This window comes from Vulpes vulpes, chromosome X (genome assembly GCF_048418805.1).
Source record: "Vulpes vulpes isolate BD-2025 chromosome X, VulVul3, whole genome shotgun sequence".
NCBI lineage: Eukaryota > Metazoa > Chordata > Mammalia > Carnivora > Canidae > Vulpes > Vulpes vulpes.
In genome coordinates, this window is record NC_132796.1 from 27,377,463 (window position 1) to 27,397,500 (window position 20,038).

The window sequence follows — 20,038 nt, forward strand, 5'->3', positions numbered from 1 at the left end:
ATTTTTAAGATATTGGATTTTGATGAAGTAATATATGTTTTACAAATAATTAAATTTATATTATTGTATAAATATTTTTACAAGAATTTTTCCATGTAATCCTACATGCTTTCACTTTATCTTCACGATCATACTGATGAAAAGGTTGGGACAGGTATCATCATTAATCTAATTTCAAAGTTAAAAACACTGAGATTTATGTGATTTGCTTAAAGACACAACCAGAAAGACTCAGATTTGGTCTCTAAATCTAAGTCTTTTATGTTCAAATCCAGTGCATTACCAACCTCTGTATCCTACTGCCTGTCATAACCATATAATGCAAGCTCAGTGAATGTAAAATATTACTAATATTTTAATTACTTGTGGACTTCCTGCCACATGTTCTCATAAATAATTGGCTAAAAATTCAGTATGTAGAAATCTAAATAGAGTAAATGTCATCATGCTAGTATACATGCACAGATTGTTAGAATTCACCTATGTCTGGATGATTTAACTCAATGTGTAAGAATATGTGTAAAAGAGGCTAATTTTGTTTTCTTTTCAAGCCTGGTACTGATAGGTTAATATTGTTCTGTCCTCTTTGATCATGGAATCCATATCTGTATTTAACAGGACTACTGTTCATTTACTCAACAGATGCACATTGAGCGTCTATTAAGTGCTTGACACTGTTCTAAGAGTTGCAGATACAGTGGTGAATAACAACAAAAAATACTATCTTTTCTGCCTAGTGGTTATGCATATGATCATTGGTGGTCACTACAGGGAACAGGTCAGAAGGAGTAGATGGCTCATTTGCAAACCACTGGAAGTGGTGAAAACTGTATCTATTGCTGTTGCTCACTCAGTGTCACTTAATAATATTTATTAATTAATATCTTAATAAATGTAGCACTGCAGTTAAATGGGTATACATACACTTAAACACATGTGTATGTGTTTTCAGATTTATAAAACCCTGCACTATTGCTTCCACGTTTTGGGAAGAGGAAAATAATAGCTTTGAGAGGTTTTAGCTAACAAAAATGCCTTGAGACCCTTTGTAACCTGGTTAGCAGAAGAGCATACGACTTTCATTTCTAAGAAAAAAAGATTAGAGAAAACCATTAGTAGCTGTTGTGACAGCAGCCATTGGGGAGTAGATCTATCTTAAAATTGAAAAAGAGAAATTGGCATACCAAAGACTCAAACTCCAGTTCATTTTCACTCTCTGGAATTTGTCTTTATCTGACAAATGAAGGCAACACCCTATATAAATCTAATTCTTATCCTCTTTATGTCCCATCCAGCTACCAGGCACTACATTAATGACATATCAAGTTGGGAAGAGTGTTCCATCAAAAGGCATTAAAGTACTTATTAATTAGATTTTTCTGAGCTTCTAAAGAAACATTGTAAAGTTATTTTTCATGGCTCTATGGTAAGTTGCCCTTTTGATTTTCTCTGCATAGTTTATGGTTCACATGTGAAAAACACTTTGTAAATACAACTATATGTTTTGGCCAAAACACTCTCCATAGGATGATGCATGGTTCTTGCATAAATAACAGATCAGTAATTATATATCACAGATCAAAAATGACAGGCCTAATTGGTCAAAGACCATCTTGAATTGGTCATGGATAGCAGGAAAATTCCCAACAACTTAATTGCAACCTTGAAATGTCCACCAGCCTTGAGGACCGTACATTTTAATGTAGAAGTTTCTGACTTCTAGAATTTATAGTATGAAAATTATTAAATTAGTCTTGCTGAGAGAAATGAAGTAGGAGGGCGTTCTTCAAGCACATTTTAGCAAAGATGGGAGTACACTACAGCAAGGGAGTCAAAGTAGGACAAGCACTGGGCCAGATGAAATACTTGCAGAGAGAAAAGAATGAATAATTTCCTATAAAAGAGACACATGTATAAAATATAAAAGATAACTGTATCAAAACACAAATAAATATGAACTGGGCATGGCTACAATGCAGTAAATATCTATAATCTCTTCACTATTAGAGGAATGAAAAATTAAGTACTAGAGAAATTATTTAAGTAAGATTAAGTCACAGTGAATAGATTAATATTTGGAAAATTATTCACAAATATAAATAGCAAATTGAGCAAATAAATCCCCAATCATAAAAGTGGTGGAAGAAAGGACTAATATTTATAACTGAATAAAATGTGTTAGCTGAAAAACATGATTTTCCTCAGAGAAATCACTAAATGATTACATTATTCAAAATGTTATACGTAGTCCACAAGATCAGCTTTTACAATGTGGTAATACATTAAATTTAAGTAGATGTCAAAAAGTATTTATAATCAGACTTGGCTTTGACATTTTATATGCTCCATGATTACTTAATTTAGAATAACTGCAAAATCCTCTTGTTGGAATATTATTAAATTGGTGAAAAATCTAACCCTTTATCTAGCATGCCCCTGTATTAACAAGGTGCACAGAAACATGCATTATTTTATTTTCTTTCAGATATTTTGTTCAGATTTGTACATAAGGTATCTCTTTCTATTATTTGATTCCCCTAATACCAGACTAGAAAAGCAGTTTGCTCATGGCATTAGTTCTGTCCTCATTCAAATGACCAGCATTATTAAATTTGTGCTTAAATATGATGAAATAAATTCCAAAGGGGAAAGATCTTGATCAGGCTGATAAAATCTCATTGCTAGTCCTTTTGCCCCTGTTTCAAGGCAAGGGGATGAAGTATAAATATCAATGAGAAAAAAATGTTACATCCCTCAAGGAGTCCTCCGCCAAATTCACAGGACACCTAAATTCTCCTGAGCCCCAAGTCTGTTGAGGATAGGTCCTCATACATCCATGCTCAAGTTTCTGTGTGGTTACAGAAATGAAACTGCTATCGCCACTTTAAAAACATTACCATAATCTGGAAATCTCTCCTTACCACCCTAGCCCAGGCCACTAGCATCTCTTCTCCAAATCCCCTTCCTGTTTTTACTCTTGATCCCCTATAGTTCCACTCTATTACTCAGTGAAATCCTTTTTAAAGAGATATATTTATTTATTTTAGAGAGAGGTGGGTGGGGAGGGACAGAGCAGAGAGAGGGAGAGGGAAGGAATCTCAAATAGACTCCCCGCTGAGCGTGGGGCCCTAACAGGGCTAAATTCCACAACCCTGAAGTCATGATCTGAGCTGAAACCAAGAGTTAGATGCTCAACTGACTGAGACACCCAGGCTCCCCTCAACCAATGTAATCCTTTTAAAAACATAAATCAGATGATGTCATTCATCTCCTCAAAAGTCTACAATGACTCCTATCTCACTCAGTGAAAGGTAGTCTTTACAATGGTGCAACAGATACTTTACACTCTGGATCCTCAGAGTTATGATCTGATGTCCTATCACCCTTCTCTGGCTTATTGTGCTCCAGCCACACTGGCCTTCTTGCTTTTTACTGATCAAGTTAGGCACATTCCTAACATGTTGGCCTCTGTAATGACTAATGACTCTACCCAGACAGCAACATTTGAGTGCCATGGTGACTCCCTTAGCCTCTTCAAATATTTGTTCAACTGTCCTTTCCACCCAATTTAAAATTACAACTCCATGCCATTCCACCTACTCCTTCCCCTCCGGTAGTTTTATACCCCTTATCCAACTCTGTGCTTTTTTTTTTTTTCTTTTTAAATATACTGATTGTTTGTTTGCTTATATCCTGTCTCCAACTGCTATAATGAAAACTATATGAAGGTGGGGTCCATCGATTTTGTTCAATGTTCTTTAAGCACTTAGAGTGATGCCAGGTATATAGCAAAAGCTTAATAAATATGTTTGAATGAATAAAATCTCAGTCCTTAAATTAGCAGCCTGTCTTAACAATTTCTTTTAGGTCTTAAGGACCCTACATAAAAGCTGACCCAGTCAAAGAAGACTGAATGACTTTGCTTTACAGTCTTTAGCTTTTTGAGCTCATAGCAAGCTCTTTCTAGTCCTGCTGAGGTTGAACAACAGCTGCTTCGATTTCTGGATCCTATCTAACTCTACATTGGGCCCAAGTGTCCTGTCAACATCTGTGGGATTTGTTCATCTGTCCACACTTCTTGTCACCCTCTTGCCTACCAAAAACACAAAAAATGTTATCTACCTCAACCAGAGCATCTGCACTATCATCAGTTTAGATGAGAGAATTGAAATGATGCATATCTGACTTTTCTTTCCTTCCCTTTCTTTTCCTCTTTCCACCTTCCTTCTATCTTAATTTCCATCCTTCCTTCCTTTTTATGGAATCCTTCATAGAATCTTCTTAAACTTTCATGGATTCATTGAGAATTAGAACCCAGAACATTTTCCCTATAAATTAGGCATGACAGACCTCAGTATTCTACTGTGTTTTGCCCAAGTTCACCTTTTCTATGCTTAACATAGTGCCCTAGGGAAAAAACCTTGTGAGAGGTGGTATAGTATGGTGGCTTACAGCTCAGATCCCGGAGCTACTTTGCTTGGGTTGAAACCCTTGCTCCATCAATATTAGCTGTGTCACCTTGTCAAGTGACTTTCTATTTTCTTAGTTTCTTCATCTTAAAATGCGCAAAATAATTTAAAATATTTTACAGAGTTGTGAGGATTAAATTAGTTAATATAGGTAAGTTATTAAGAGTACCTGACCACTGAAAGAAAATTGATTTCTCATTACAGCAAAATATGAAATCTAGTTGTCATCCTTATTCTAAGCCATGCTCTTATTTTAGTTCTAAAAGTTCACCTTTCTAAACGCCAAGATCTAACTGAGCACCTAAGGATATCCTTAGTGGAGAAGTAGCACAGTCACTGGGGAATTCCCCATCAACCTGAATGGAGTATTCTCCAAGACTTCTGTTAGCAAGTGCTGACTGAACGGTGTATATGTCATTGTTTCTTTCAAAATTATCATAGGTTGGATACCTTAGAAGGAGAGTCTAAGATTAGAATGTGTATGCATGTGATTTACTTGGGAATGATCCTCGTAAGCACTGGTAAGGCAGTGGAGAGGTTAGGAGAGGAAGCCAGTTAACCCCTGTAATATCTGGAAAGTTCCTACCATGCACAGTGGGGAATCAGTCACACAGGGGAACTTTGGTCAAAGCACAGAACATGTTTCAGAGTCACTGCAGCTAAAGATGTGTAGGAGCAGTGTCCTTTATTCCCAGAAAGCAACCTGCCATTGGTTGAGGTTTGTTGGGAGATGTGGGGAGGCAAAGCCGTAACTCCCTGACACTTACAAATTTGGATGATCAGAGAGCCCTAGGAAGAGTCCCAGGCACTTGCAATTGGCAGCTGCAAGTCACAGTTCAGGGGACCCTGAGGGTGAGGCCCCAAGAATAATGCAGACACCATTACAACCAAAATTTCCAGCCCAGTCAGGTATATGGTAGCACTAGGACAAATCCTTTTCACTGGGACTTCTAAAATAAGTCATTTCTTCTTTTGTGAGAAGAGGTCAAATATTTAAACCTGTCAGGGGCAAAACTTGGAAACTTAAAAAGTTCTATATCCATAGTTCATTATTTTTATTGTTTTAAGAGCAATTAATATGATATCCATCCTCTGAACACATTTTTAAGTGTATGCTACATTACTGCTACCTATGGCAGTTGCCCAGCATATCTCCAAAACTGATTTTTTCCATTTTATATCCACTGAACAGCAGCTTCCCATTTCCTCTGCCCCTAGTCCCTTGCAATCACCAGTCTACTCTCTTATGCTCATACTTTATAATGAGACAATTTAAAGCAAGTGTTGATGATGTAAGCTAGTAATTATATTCTAGAGAATTTTAAGACAATTGAATTTTTTTTCTCAAAAATAAAGTAATAGCAGGAGGTGAGGCAAGATGGAGGAGGAGTAGGGGTCCTCAACTCACCTGGCCCCACCAACTTACTTAGATAACTTTCAAACCATCCTGAAAACCTATGAATTTGACCTGAGATTTAAAGAGAGAACAGCTGGAACACTACAGAGAGAAGGGTTTTTCGCTTCTAACAAGGTCTCTGACCTCATTAGAATCATCAAGGGTGAAATTTGCTTAGGTGTGGTTGATATTCTTGACTCAGCCCGCTCATACAGCCACTCTGCACTGAGCAGACCACAATGCTTTGAAACTAAAACTCAATCACAAAAAGAAATTTGGAAGAAACATGTGGAGGTTAAAGAGCATCCTGCTAAAAGATGAATGGGTAAACCAGGAAATTAGAGAAGAAGAATTAAAAAGATTCATGGAAACTAATGAGAATGAAGATACAACCATTCAAAATCTTTGAGATACAGCAAAAGCAGTCCTGAGAGGGAAATACATCACAATACAAGCATCCCTCAAAAAAATTGGAAAAACTCAAATATACAAGCTAACCTGTCACCCCAAAGGAACTGGAGAAAAAACAGCAAATAAAACCTACACCAAGCAGAAGAAGAGAGTTAATAGATATTCGAGCAGAACTCAATGCAATAGAGACCAGAAGAACTGTAGAACATATCAACAAAACCAGGAGTTCGTTCTTTGAAAGAATTCATAAGATAGATAAACCATTAGCCAGCCATATTAAAAAGAAAAGAGAAAAGACTCAAATTAATAAAATCATCAATGAAAAAGGGGAGATCACAAACAATACCAAGGAAATACAAACGATTTTAAAAACATATCATAAGCAGCTAAATGCCAATAAATTAGGCAATCTAGAAAAAAAAGTATGCATTTCTGGAAAACCACAAATTACCAAAACTGGAACAGGATGAAATAGAAAACCTGAACAGGCCAATAACCAGGGAGGAAATTGAAGCAGTCATCAAAAACCTCCCAAGACACAAATGTCCAGGGCCACATGGCTTCCCAGGGGAATTCTATCACACATTTAAAGAAGAAACAATATCTATTCTACTAAAGCTATTCCAAAAGATAGAAAGGGATGGAATACTTCCAAACTTGTTCTATGAGGCCAGTATCACCTTAATTCCAAAACCAGACAAAGACCCCACCAAAAAGGAGAATTATAGACCAATATCCCTGATGAACACAGATGCAGAAGTTCTCAACAAGATACTAGCCAATAGGATCCAACAGTACATTAAGAAGATTATTCACCATGACCAAGTGGGATTTATCCCTGGGATGCAAGGTTGGTTCAACACTCGTAAAACAATCAACGTGATAGATCACATCAACAAGAGAAAAAACAAGAACCATATGATCCTCTCATAGATGCAGAGAAAGCATTTGACAAAATACAGCATCCATTCCTGATCAAAACTCTTCAATTGCACTGCTGGGGATTTACCCCAAGATATAGATGCAGTGAAACGCTGGGACACCTGCACCCCGATGTTTCTAGCAGCAATGTCCACAATAGCCAAACTGTGGAAGGAGCCTCGGTGTCCATCGAAAGATGAATGGATAAAGAAGATGTGGTTTATGTATACAATGGAATATACCTCAGCCATTAGAAACAACGAATACCCACCATTTGCTTCGACGTGGATGGAACTGGAGGGTATTATGCTGAGTGAAGTATGTCAATCGGAGAAGGACAAACATTATATGGTCTCATTCATTTGGGGAATATAAAAAATAGTGAAAGGGAATAAAGGGGAAAGGAGAGAAAATGAGTGGGAAATATCAGAAAGGGAGACAGAACATGAGAGACTCCGAACCCTGGGAAATGAACTGGGGGTAATAGAAAGGGAAGTGGGCGCAGGGTGGGGGTGACTGGGTGATGGGCACTGAGGGGGACACTTGATGGGATGAGCACTGGGTGTTTTTATATATCTTGGCAAATTGAACACCAATAAAAATAAATTTATAAAAAAACCACTCTTCAGAGTGCTGGGATAGAGGGAACATTCCTCAGCATCTTAAAGCCATATATGAAAAGCCCACAGGAAATATTCTCAATGGGGAAACACTGGGAGCCTTTCCGCTAAGATCAGGAACACGGCAGGGATATCCACTCTTATCATTGCTATTCAACATAGTACCAGAAGTCCTAGCCTCAGCAAGCGGACAATGAAAAGAAATAAAAGGCATTCAAATTGGCAAAGCAGAAGTCAAACTCTCCCTCTTCGCAGATGACATGATACTGTACGTAGAAAACCCAAAAGACTCCACCCCAAGATTGCTAGAACTCATACAGCAATTCGGCAGTGTGGCGCGATAGAGAATGAATGCCCAGAAATCAGTGGCATTTCTATACACTAACAATGAGACTGAAGAAAGAGAAATTAAGGAGTCAATCCCATTTACAATTGCACCCAAAACCATAAGGTACCTAGGAATAAACCTAACCAAAGAGATAAAGGATGTATACCCTAAAAACTACAGAACACTTCTGAAGGAAATGGAGGAAGACGCAAAGAGAAAAATATTCCATGCTCATGGATTGGAAGAATTAATATGGTGAAAATGTCAATGTTACCCAGGACAATTTACACATTCAATGTAATCCCTATCAAAATACCATGGACTTTTATCACAGAGTTGGAACAAATGATCTTAAGATTTGTGTGGAATCAGAAAAGACTCCGAGTAGCCAGGGGAATATTGAAAAAGAAAACCAGCGCCGGGGGCATCACAATGCTGGATTTCAAGTTGTACTACAAAGCTGTGATCATCAAGACAGTGTGGTACTGGCACAAAAACAGACACATAGATCAATGGAACAGAATAGAGAACCCAGAAATTGGACCTCAACTCTATGGTCAACTAATAATCGACAAAGCAGGAAAGACTATCCACTGGAAAAAGGACAGTCTCTCTAATAAATGGTACTGGGAAAATTGGACATCCACATGCAGAAGAATGAAACTAGACCATTCTCTTACTCCATACACAAAGATAAACTCAAAATGGATGAAAGATCTAAATGTGAGACAAGAATCTATCAAAATCCTAGAGGAGAACACAGGTAACACCCTTTTTGAACTTGGCCACAGCAACTTCTTGCAAGATACATCTATGAAGGCAGGGGAAACAAAAGCAAAAATGAATCATTGGGATTTCATCAAGATAAAAAACTTCTGCCAAGCAAAAGAAGCCGTCAAAAAAACTAAAAGACAACCTACAGAATGGGAGAAGATATTTGCAAATGACCTATCAGAAAAAGGGCTAGTATCCAAGATCTATAAAGACCTTATTATACTCAACAGCAAAGAAACAAACGATCCAATCATGAAATGGGCAAAAGACATGAAGAGAAATCTCACAGAGGAAGACATGGACATGGCCAACAAGCACATGAGAAAATGCTCTGCATCACTGGCCATCAGGGAAATACAAATCCAAACCACAATGAGATACCACCTCACGTCAGTGAGAATGGGGGAAATTAACAAGACAGGAAACAACAAATGTTGGAGAGGATGTGGAGAAAGGGGAACCCTCTTGCAGTCTTGGTGGGAATGCGAACTGATGCAGCCACTCTAGAAAACTGTGTGGAGGTTCCTCAAAGAGTTAAAAATAGACCTGCCCTACAACCCAGCAATTGCACTGCTTGGGGTTTACCCCAAAGATACAGATGCAGTGAAAGACCAAGACACTTGTACCCCAATGTTTATAGCAGCAATGTCCATAATAGCCAAACTGTGGAAGGAGCCTCGGTGTCCATCGAAAGATGAATGGATAAAGAAGAAGATATGGTCTATATATACAATGGAATATTACTCAACCATTAGAAACAACCAATCCCCACCATTTGCTTCAACGTGGATAGAATTGGAGGGTATTATGCTCAGTGAAGTAAGTCAATCGGAGAAGGAAAAACATTATATGGTTTTATTTACATGGGGAATATAAAAAAATAGTGAAAGGGAATAAAGGGGAAAGGAGGGAAAATGAGTGGGAAATATTAGAGAGGGTGACAGAACATGAGAGACTCCTAACTCTGGGAAACGAACAAGGGGTGGTGGAAAGGGAGGTGGGCGGGGGGTTGGGGTGACTGGGTGACGGGTACTGAAGGGGACACCTGATGGGATGAGCACTGGGTGTTATACTATATGTTGGCAAATTGAACTCCAATAAAAAAATATACAAAAAAATAAAGTAATAACATCGATTGAAACTTTCAAAATTTAAATTCTTTCAAAACTATCGTACAATGTACAATTTGTACAATTAATAACTTTTTGCATATAAACAAACACAATCGATTGATTCACAACACTAATATTGACTATACTATAAGAATAAATACTACTTATGTGTATGTTCCTCATTCATTTCTAGTTTTCCTTAGCTAATGTGTCAGCTATTAAATGTGGAATTCCATATGTAAATAGCTGTTTTTCTGCTTCTTTCTTGTCAAAATGATTAGGTAGCTTTCCAATTCAATAAATCTATGGAAATTATGTGTGCTATATTAGTTATATTATGTTCAGAGAGTAATTATTTTAACTTATTACACATTACTTGTGTTGTATTATACTTTAAAGAAATATGTATGTTAAACCACAGCAATACCTACTATAATTCTGTAATTTGATTCATGCAAATCTGTCAGGAATAAAATCAAACACAATTTAATTTCAAACCTTCCCAACCAGAAGCTGTACAATTTATGCACTACTTTTCTATTTTTACTACTGGATAATGACAATGATGAATGCCTTTAAGAGGAAATACATATTCATTGAAAAGACTGAGATCAAAACTATCCTCCTTCAAAGGCTCACAAAGGTAGGAAGCCCGTTTGCCTACTGCCAGAGATTTATTGGTCATGAGCTGGAGTTATGCCCCAAACTGCGTCTAACGAGGATTCCATAATCCAGTTAAATTAAACCTGCAATAACACTTTTACAAACCACAGTAATCAATACGATCACAATTGGCATTAGCTATAATACTTTTTTTTTTTTCCAGAGGGCATGAAAAGATTTATTGGTCACAAAAATGAGATCACACAATGAGGGAGACCAAGGCTGCTTCTAAGTTGATCCAAAAATGGGTTGAAAAAAGATTGAGAAAGGGCACTCGCTTACAATTTTATGGTGGTAAGGGGGTGGGCTGGGATGAAGGTCTCTACATGTGCAAACTTGCGTTCATATGGTTTGAACTTTCCACTGATGCCAAAAGAGGGAATACTCAGGCTTTCTTTTCAGCTTTCTCAGATGTGGTGTGGAAAGGTTAAATGTCAAAAAGGTAGTCAGATATTTTTTACTACAATTCACTCCTGAAGATTTATTGATAACTGAAACACAATCTATTTCATTTTTTTATCTTTATTTATTTTTTTAATTAATTTTTATTGGTGTTCAATTTACCAACATACAGAAAAACACCCAATGCTCATCCTGTCAAGTGTCCACCTCAGTGCTCGTCACCCATTCCCCTCCAACACCCGCCCTCCTCCCCTTCCACCAACCCTAGTTCATTTCCCCGAGTTAGGAGTCTTTATGTTCTGTCTCCCTTCCTGATATTTCCCAACATTTCTTTTCCCTTCCTTTATATTCCCTTTCACTATTATTCATATTCCCCAAATGAATGAGAACATACACTGTTTGTCCTTCTCCGATTGACTTATTTCACTCAAAGATTCAGATGCAATGAAACGTCGGGACACCTGCACCCCGATGTTTATAGCAGCAATGGCCACAATAGCCAAACTGTGGAAGGAGCCTCGGTGTCCATCGAAAGATGAATGGATAAAGAAGATGTGGTTTATGTATACAATGGAATATTACTCAGCAATTAGAAACGACAAATACCCACCATTTGCTTCAACGTGGATGGAACTGGAGGGTATTATGCTGAGCTATAATACTCTTAAACATATCTGGAAGAACAAATGACTAGCTGAATGTAGCCAGGGGCCCATCATTCTGAGTGTGCCAGGTTAAGAGGTATGAAGACAAAGATATTCAATTGGCAACTTAATAAGTTTAGGGTCACTGCTCTCTTGACCCATATGTCTGGGAACATGGAATGAAATGAATATTAGCTCATTAGCAGTGATTTACATGTTGAATGACAATGATGAACTTATAAACTGTGCTGTCATGTGAAATTAGTTAATGTGAATAACGACAAGAATGCTGGCATATCTCCTTTATCAATTGATTGGGTTTCTTTTCTTCACTGTATCCATTAGTGATCTGACTTTTATTTCAAAAAGAATAATAAAGAGCACCACACTGAAATGGATGGACTAGTTTCAGAGATCCGTGCCTTTCTTATTTTATTTTAGCATGTAATTTTATATCTTACTTGATATAATGTAAGACAGTAAATTCAAGTCACTCAAGATATTGTAGCTCTGATTTCCGAAACAAACAAACAGCTTTATCTTTCTGTATACTTATGCAGACAAACGTGTGATATGGAATGAGCTCCCAAGAAATCATTTAGAGTATAAAATACTTTGGCTAATAGGTGCTGCTGAGAGCAAACTTATCTTCTGCCTATAATCTTACACTATTTGCATTGAAAAATACTGAGCTCTGGCTATCCTATTTCATTTTGAGTGTAAAATGTATGATCACAAAAATTATTTTGAGGCACACATTATTATGTACATTTTCTTGGTGCTAAATTCATCTATCTTCAGACACTTCCCTCTACAATTCAAAGTCTATTTCCTCATCATGCTTTGTCTTTGGGATTCAGAAACATGCAGTTGGCGGTTTGAAAAGATACTAGATTTAGTTGGTAGCCTTTGCCTGGAAATTTTAAAGAAACACTTCATTGCTTTCTATTCAATTAGATTCCAGGTATCACAGTATTGATGCTGGCACTAATTTGAAGTTGAATATGCATATTTTAAGTAAAAAATATAAAGCTAAACCTATATGCAATAAATACTATTTAAAATCTCATAAATTTCCTCTTTTATGGGAAAAGAAAGGAAAGGAATGTATTAGTTGTGAATATACTGTTACCTTATCAAAGCATGCTTTTGGGTAAGTCCTTTCTGCCCTGAATCTATGTGAAACTATTACTTCTGTGTTCCCTCCTTTTAGGAAGTCTCTCAACATCAAATATTATAAAATACCTCTTCTGGTTTATGTTTCTTTTTCTAACTCAGCTTTCTAGAACTAACTATCCTGTGAAGTGGTTTAGGAATTCCACATGTACGTTAAAATGCCTTGGTGTGTACCTCTAAGTCAGTCGTTGTGGTACTGCAAATGATCAAGAAGAACTGCTTGTAAAAATCTCATAAAAATGCTTTGCTTTTACCTTCAAGGATTCTTCTTGTTTAAAGAGATCTTCAAAATCTTGAGCACAAAGGTCTGGAGCATTAAGAAGCTCTTCCACTTCTGATAGGGCTTGTGAGACATGAGTGATCTCAGTCAGGTAAGTAGAAGGCACATAAGAAATTTCCAAAGGCATATCTTCAGTCATCGCCACCACTGACTCTTCATGGACAGTGTGCTGGTATAGACATACAAAAGAACAATTCTTTTAGCTTCCTAATAATGAAAATATCTCTACTGAGTTTATATACATTCCAGTTTATAGCTGATAGAGGGCTGAAAGTGAATAAAAATGCATGATGATAAGTCTAGTTAAAAGGTTATTACTTAAACACCCTCTTCTTGCAAAAGGTGTTAGAAACATTTAAAAATAAGAGATATAGACACATCAGTACCATGAGTGTAAGAATGAAAGAGCAAGAGCCATAGGTTATGAGATGGATAATTTTACACTAAGAAAAGGATAATTTTTACAGCTGGTTTTTAAGATGTAATTCTAAGCTTCCTAGAAAATTAGGTATGGGGTAGGCGGGTGGGGGGGTCAACATCTGTGGTTTTCCTATCAAGGAACCTCTCCTATGCTTTTCTTCTCAAATCTAGATTGAGGTACAAGAGGGACAAAGTGGTTTGGGCCAGTATATACCTTTACATTCAGCACCCTTACCCTACCAATTCCAGACATCAGATCCCTTCTTTAATGCTAGTTTCCTGTTAAGTTAAGCTTCTAATTAAAGTACTAGATGAGAAAGACTGAGAGTGGAATTCACATTTTAATAAGAACTCCAGAAAGCCCACAGGTCTAAGGAGGCACTAGCCTCCTCCTACATCTGCACGTTCCTACCTGCCATTCAAGTACTGCGATTGATAGGCATTTGTAGCTTATAGTCCTTCTGTATTTGGCCAATAGCACCTCTTTCCTTACTCCTTGTAAGAGTATGAAATAAATACTATTTGGCACTCAAATTCAAAAAGATAGATGACCTCTGCTCTCTTCTGTCTCTACTATAAGCAACAAAACTCTTGTAATTGAAATTAGTTTTCCAGTAACTTTGTTTTGAATTGATCAACTGCCATCTGCCTGTTGATGGGGTCAGCTGAGGGTTTCAGTGGCAGAGTCTCTAGAGGAGCTCTGATGATAAGCATGCTAACACAATCATTTATTACTGCACAGGTTTTATGACAAGACCATCCTCATTTTTGCAGCAATAAAATTAAATGGAATTTAGGATCTCAGACTGAATCCATGTTAAGATGAGTAAAATTATAAGCTAGTCTACACATGCTTTCTTATTAATTTATCAAGTCCAGGATTCTTCTACTCATTTCTAACATAATATAAAAATAATTGCAATTTAGATGTCTCATTTACTTATGACACTGCAAATTCACAGAATTGCACAAATATGCTTAAACGGAATAATTATAGTTTTTACAAAGTTTGATATTGTGTATATATCTTGACTAAATATATGATACACATTCCTTCATGATGAATAGGATGATACTCTATATGCACTTCTAATTTTACATTTAAGATAATATTAGGATTTTGAGCTAGAGTTTAAAGAGGACAATCTACAGATTTAATCACATATTTTTAATTCAAATTCTCAATATTTTCATTTCAAACCAACCATTCCACTAAAAGAAAAATAAATCAGCAGGCATTTGAATATGCAATTTCCATTGACACATTAACTTAGTACTAACTAGTAGAGTTAACACAAGTCAAGCAAATTCACTGTGACGTCCATATATTCTATTAGATGGATGACTGTTCTTGAAATTTTCCAAGGTAATAAGTGGTTTTTCTCATTTGCATCAGTTTCTTCACCTCCTGAGGGAAAGATCGCTTTATATTATGTGAAACAAGAATGGTTCTATACTATTTTTCTATAATGGAGCAATTTTACTTTTTATTAATATACATTTTATACCTGTAAATTTTTATAGAATAGTGGTTTTTGTTATTAGTGACAAAGTTGGGTAGAATAGTGGTTTTTGTTATTAGTGACAAAGTTAAGTAGTGGTTTATCTCTGTCTTATATGTGTACATATACATGTATGTATGTGTGTGTATGTGTGTGTGTATTTTTGTCTAACCAAGGGGATTATTTTAGAATGATACATATCTTCCAAATATTTTTAAAAATCTGAATTTCATTTAAAAAATCAGTGTGAGTTCCAAAAGGTTTTAATGTCTGTCCTCATCATTTTCTCTTAAATACTGAGTTCTTTATATCCTCTTTCTGTTTCTTTTTTGACAGGTAGTTTCCCTGATCTTCATTATCTACACTTGAGAGGCTCACAGCTATCTTAAATTCATACTGATGACTTCCAAATATAATAATTATGGATTATAGATAGTAAGGGACTTAACAGTTAAATACAATAGAGGAATAAGACACTAAAAATAAACTCACATTTGACTACTGCCTTAGACTTAACTTCCTGAAACACAGTTTAAAACCCAAGTTTCTAATTCTTTGTGTTTGTGGCTAATTATATTTTGTTGTACATGCAGGAATTTTCCATTAAAATGTATGCCTGACACTAATATAACATTGTGTGTCAACTATACTCAAATCATTTTTTTAATTGAAATTTATTTAAATAACAATGCTAACCACACAGCTCTGAAGACTGGACTTCTGTGTCTCAACAAATAAGATTTGCACTAGCTATAGGGTGCCTGGGTGGCTTAGTTAAGCATCCAACTTTTGATTTCCACTCAGGTCATGATCTCATGTGTTATGGGACTGAGCCCCAATTTGGACTCTGCGTTCAGTATGGAGTCTGCTTGAAAGATTCTCTCCCTGTACCACTTCACTCACTCTCTCTCTCTCTCTGAAATAAATAAATAAATCTAAAAAAAAAAAAAAAAAGATCTGCATTGGCTACAGTCCTCATCCAGGGCTCTAAGAAAGTAAGCAGCATACTAGCTTCTCATTTGTAAAGCTTTTCACTACTTGACTAAATGTCTGTCATAGATTATTTTATTAAATATTGATCCATGTCTTCTTTCCCACATAATAAATATTCATCATCATATCAAGAGAAAACCCTTTTCACCCATATTTCAATGGAAATCTCTTTTAGGGTAATGTTAGGTGCATCTATTTATATTCAGAAATTTTCAAATAATTTTATTTTTATATCTGGTTCTAGAAACGCTTTTTGCTTTTTTTTTCATTCAATGAGGAAGCCATCACTAACCTGATTGTAATACCTTTCAAAGAAGCACTAGCCATTGTATTGCACATAGGTCAAGCTCTAGTAACACGTATATTGAAATTATTTTCAAGATTATCATATACAAGCCTTAGAACAATTGGTATCAGTTTATGAAAATAAGTGGACTAACTATACCACAACCTATTCACTCCATGTTCACACATAGCATAAAGACAATCTCCAGAATATTGAGAAATATTAAAACTATTATGGTCAATGAGAACAATAAAAAAATAGACATATTCTATCACCTAGAAAAGATCTGAGCGAGAAAAACATTGCAATCTTTGTATCCTAAACTACTGATAAACAAGTAATCTGCTTTCTCTTTTTCTCTTTTGTAAAAAAATAAATAAATAAATTAGAATGCCTATAATTTCTAAAATGCCTTCCAGTTACAATTACTGTGAACATTGACTCAGTTGTATTTTGTATATTAAATTGAAAAAGGTTAGTAACCACACTTTGGAAATATTTAATGATGATGGATATGTTGGAGGACTTAGTTCCTCCTATCATATCAATACATAGTATCCAGTCATCATAGATAAGAGAAGTTAAGTGGTGCATATCACCTGAATAGGGAAAGCTAAAGGATGCTCCAGTGAACTTTTATGAGAAATACAAAAATTGCAAAATAATTCTTTGACACCATTGGGAAACAATCAACTCATTTATTAGAAAATTCAGTTTTACATATTTTGAATAAAGTTGTAGTTGATGCAATAAAATTTAATACAGAAAATGTATCATAAGTTTCATATACAAGAAACAACTAAAAATTTAATCAACAGAGTCAGAAATTTGGAGATCTAGTTTACTATCTACTCCTGAAAATATATCATTCCTTTTGACAAAGTCATGCAGTTCTATAATAAACTATATCCAATGAATGACTTTCCATTTCATTTAATAAAAAATCCACAGTTATTAAAAAATCAATATAATTGGAAGTATCATGTTCATTTTTGCCTCTTAATGCATAATCCATGCACTCATATTCAGATTTTGCCTTTTCATCTGAATTTCATTAACTCTGTCTTGAATAATTATCTCCTTCTGAATTCTGTGTACAAATCCTGTCTAACCTTTTGAAAATCAACTTGTTTTTGTTAATGTTCTTTACCACCTTATATCATTATAGAAATGCACGCATCATTAGCAAGGAAGTGCTGTAGCCATATTAATTCATTTTATTTCTCTCTGTTCATATTCACTTCTAACAATATATACCCAAAAGAATATACTATCCTCATTTTCTAGAAATGAAAATCAACAGATGTGGAAGAAAGCCCTAAAGTACTTATTTTTATTAACAAATGGAAAGCTCAATTGATGCTTAAAAGGATTATGATAGGATAAAACTATGATTTGCAGCACCTAAAGTTGAAGTGAAAATAGTTCTGAGATTTTGAGCTATGTACATAGGCATAGAATTCATTCATAAAGTTTTTAATAAACTTTGGTTTCTCTCAAACGTTAGTTATCACATTATTTTTATTACTTAAAATTTGTTTCTTGAAGGGCCACATACTGCACAAGATAGAAGCAATCCTGTTTTGAAACCAATGGTCCATTATATCTAAGTTTTTAGAACAAAATATTTTCTTCCATGATTTAAAGTATTTCTCTCTCATCAATATATGTTTCAAATAGCTTGTGGTTACTGGTCCATTTATGAGTTATGATGTCAAAGAAACTCAAAAAGAAAAATGCACAAAATCCCATATTATGATACATTCCATAAAACATGTATATATTTAATATAAACATGGTATATAAAATATGTCAACATATTCAAAGTCTAACTAAAAAAAAACTGACATATGGACCAAAAAACCCCATAATACAATAATGTAGCCATTTTTTAATGGAGTAACATTATAGTTAATAAAGGCAAAGATGGGCTAAATCTTTAAAATAAAATAAGATTGTTTATTAATGATTAAAGTGAACCATGATATGAAAATCTGTTAATGTATATCTGATTATCTTTCCTCAAAAGGGCATTCTTAAATAGTACAGATTATTTTAAAATAATAACACAATAGCAGGTAAATCCCAAATATGATCACAGGCCTTTTATGGGTTATGATGGGTCATAAATGACAAGGAAATGTGAAAGAACTTAGGTAGCTGCCTTTCCTACTCTCAAAAGTATTTGGAAAAAGACAATTATGTTTCCTCCTAGGGGTCATTGAAGTAAGAAACACACCTGAGCTATTTTTATTTATTTCTCCGTGATCATTTATATAAATCACAGGCCTAAAATGGCAAATCAAAAAATCTAATTTGGTCAAAAAAATACTGCATTAACCCACAGATTGAAAGAAAGAATCAAAGAATAAGAGATACAAGTAACAAGAATACGACACAGATGAGATATTTATGGGTTTAGTCTTTCCTCTTTATAGTTTTGGATACCCATAAATGCCAAGACAATACTAGTATTCTGACAGTATTCAGCCTTCCATATGTTTACTTCTGTCACTGGGTAGAAAGATTTTAAATAATCAGCCAAATGAGTCCAAATGGATTGGTTATAGGATTACATAGAGAAAATAGCAATGACAGTTTGCTCTTAAGGTATTTCTACCTCCTTTATGCATCATCCAGAAAATTGTCAATGTGAAGTTGTGTAAGAAAAAAAGGAGAAATTCAATCCTCAAATGATCATTAAGGAATCAACAAACTGTATTAAGCTTATAACTTAACTCTCTTTTGTTCAAAAATAATAAGACCCATAAAATAATAAAGTAATCAGTGTAAAATAGTGCAGAAAATCATCCTGTATAGCCATATTATTTATTTTCTGAAATAAAATTTTGGTGCAGGGCAGGTTGTCAGTGAAGGAGGTATGCAGATGAAGCTCTACTTTCCAATCTCTAAGTACATCCTACTTCTAGAAGGCCAGGTATATGTAGTGTCCTGTATAATGGATCTGGCTGCTGGACTTGCTCGTTCATCTGTCTCATGGTGATTCTTCTCTTCCATACCATCAAATTTACCTAGCTCCTTGGGGCCAAGCTAAATTACCATCTAATTAAACTGATAAACTAAATCTTGATAATGTGTTAATGACTTATAGTGGTTTAAAGTGTTATCCTCCACAGGATAACATTTGCATTTTAATAAGGATTTTCAATAAATTAACATACATTAGTAACTTGGTAAAATTCTAGTCACTAAGTACGGCCTGTGAGAGAAGTGAAAGAAAAGGGCTTTGGTTTCCACTAAGGAAAGTACCAACATAGATGGCTGACCATTGTAAGAAATCACAAGAAAAGTAACATTTTAGTGTCATAGATAAAGTTATATATCCTGGGTGTCTTACAATGTAAAATAAACATACCAAAGACTCAAGCATAGTGCCTAGCATATAGAAGGTGATCATAAATATTTGCTGAATAAATAAATAAAGAAACTACCAACTCAAAAAGGTAATTTTTAAAAATAGATGTTTGACTAGAATTGCTGGGGTCTACAGTTCTAATATAATTTCCTCTTTGGAATTTGCAGAATTCAAACAGGAATGTTCTCTTCATTTCATAATATAATCTTTATTGGTATAGATTTAAAAGTATTTCTGATTTAATCATGTCACATTTCTCCAATTC

The 20,038-nt window shown here is 35.2% G+C and overlaps 1 protein-coding gene across 2 annotated transcripts in view; it reads right to left on the reverse strand.

Moving 5' to 3' along the window:
- Window positions 1-20,038, reverse strand: part of DMD (dystrophin) — a 2,426,617-nt gene that overhangs the window by 1,143,628 nt on the left and 1,262,951 nt on the right. For both annotated transcript variants that reach the window (XM_072743155.1, XM_072743156.1), the window contains exon 42: window positions 13,171-13,365. In XM_072743155.1, coding sequence (XP_072599256.1) covers window positions 13,171-13,365 — 195 coding nt within the window. The remainder of the gene's footprint in view (window positions 1-13,170; window positions 13,366-20,038) is intronic.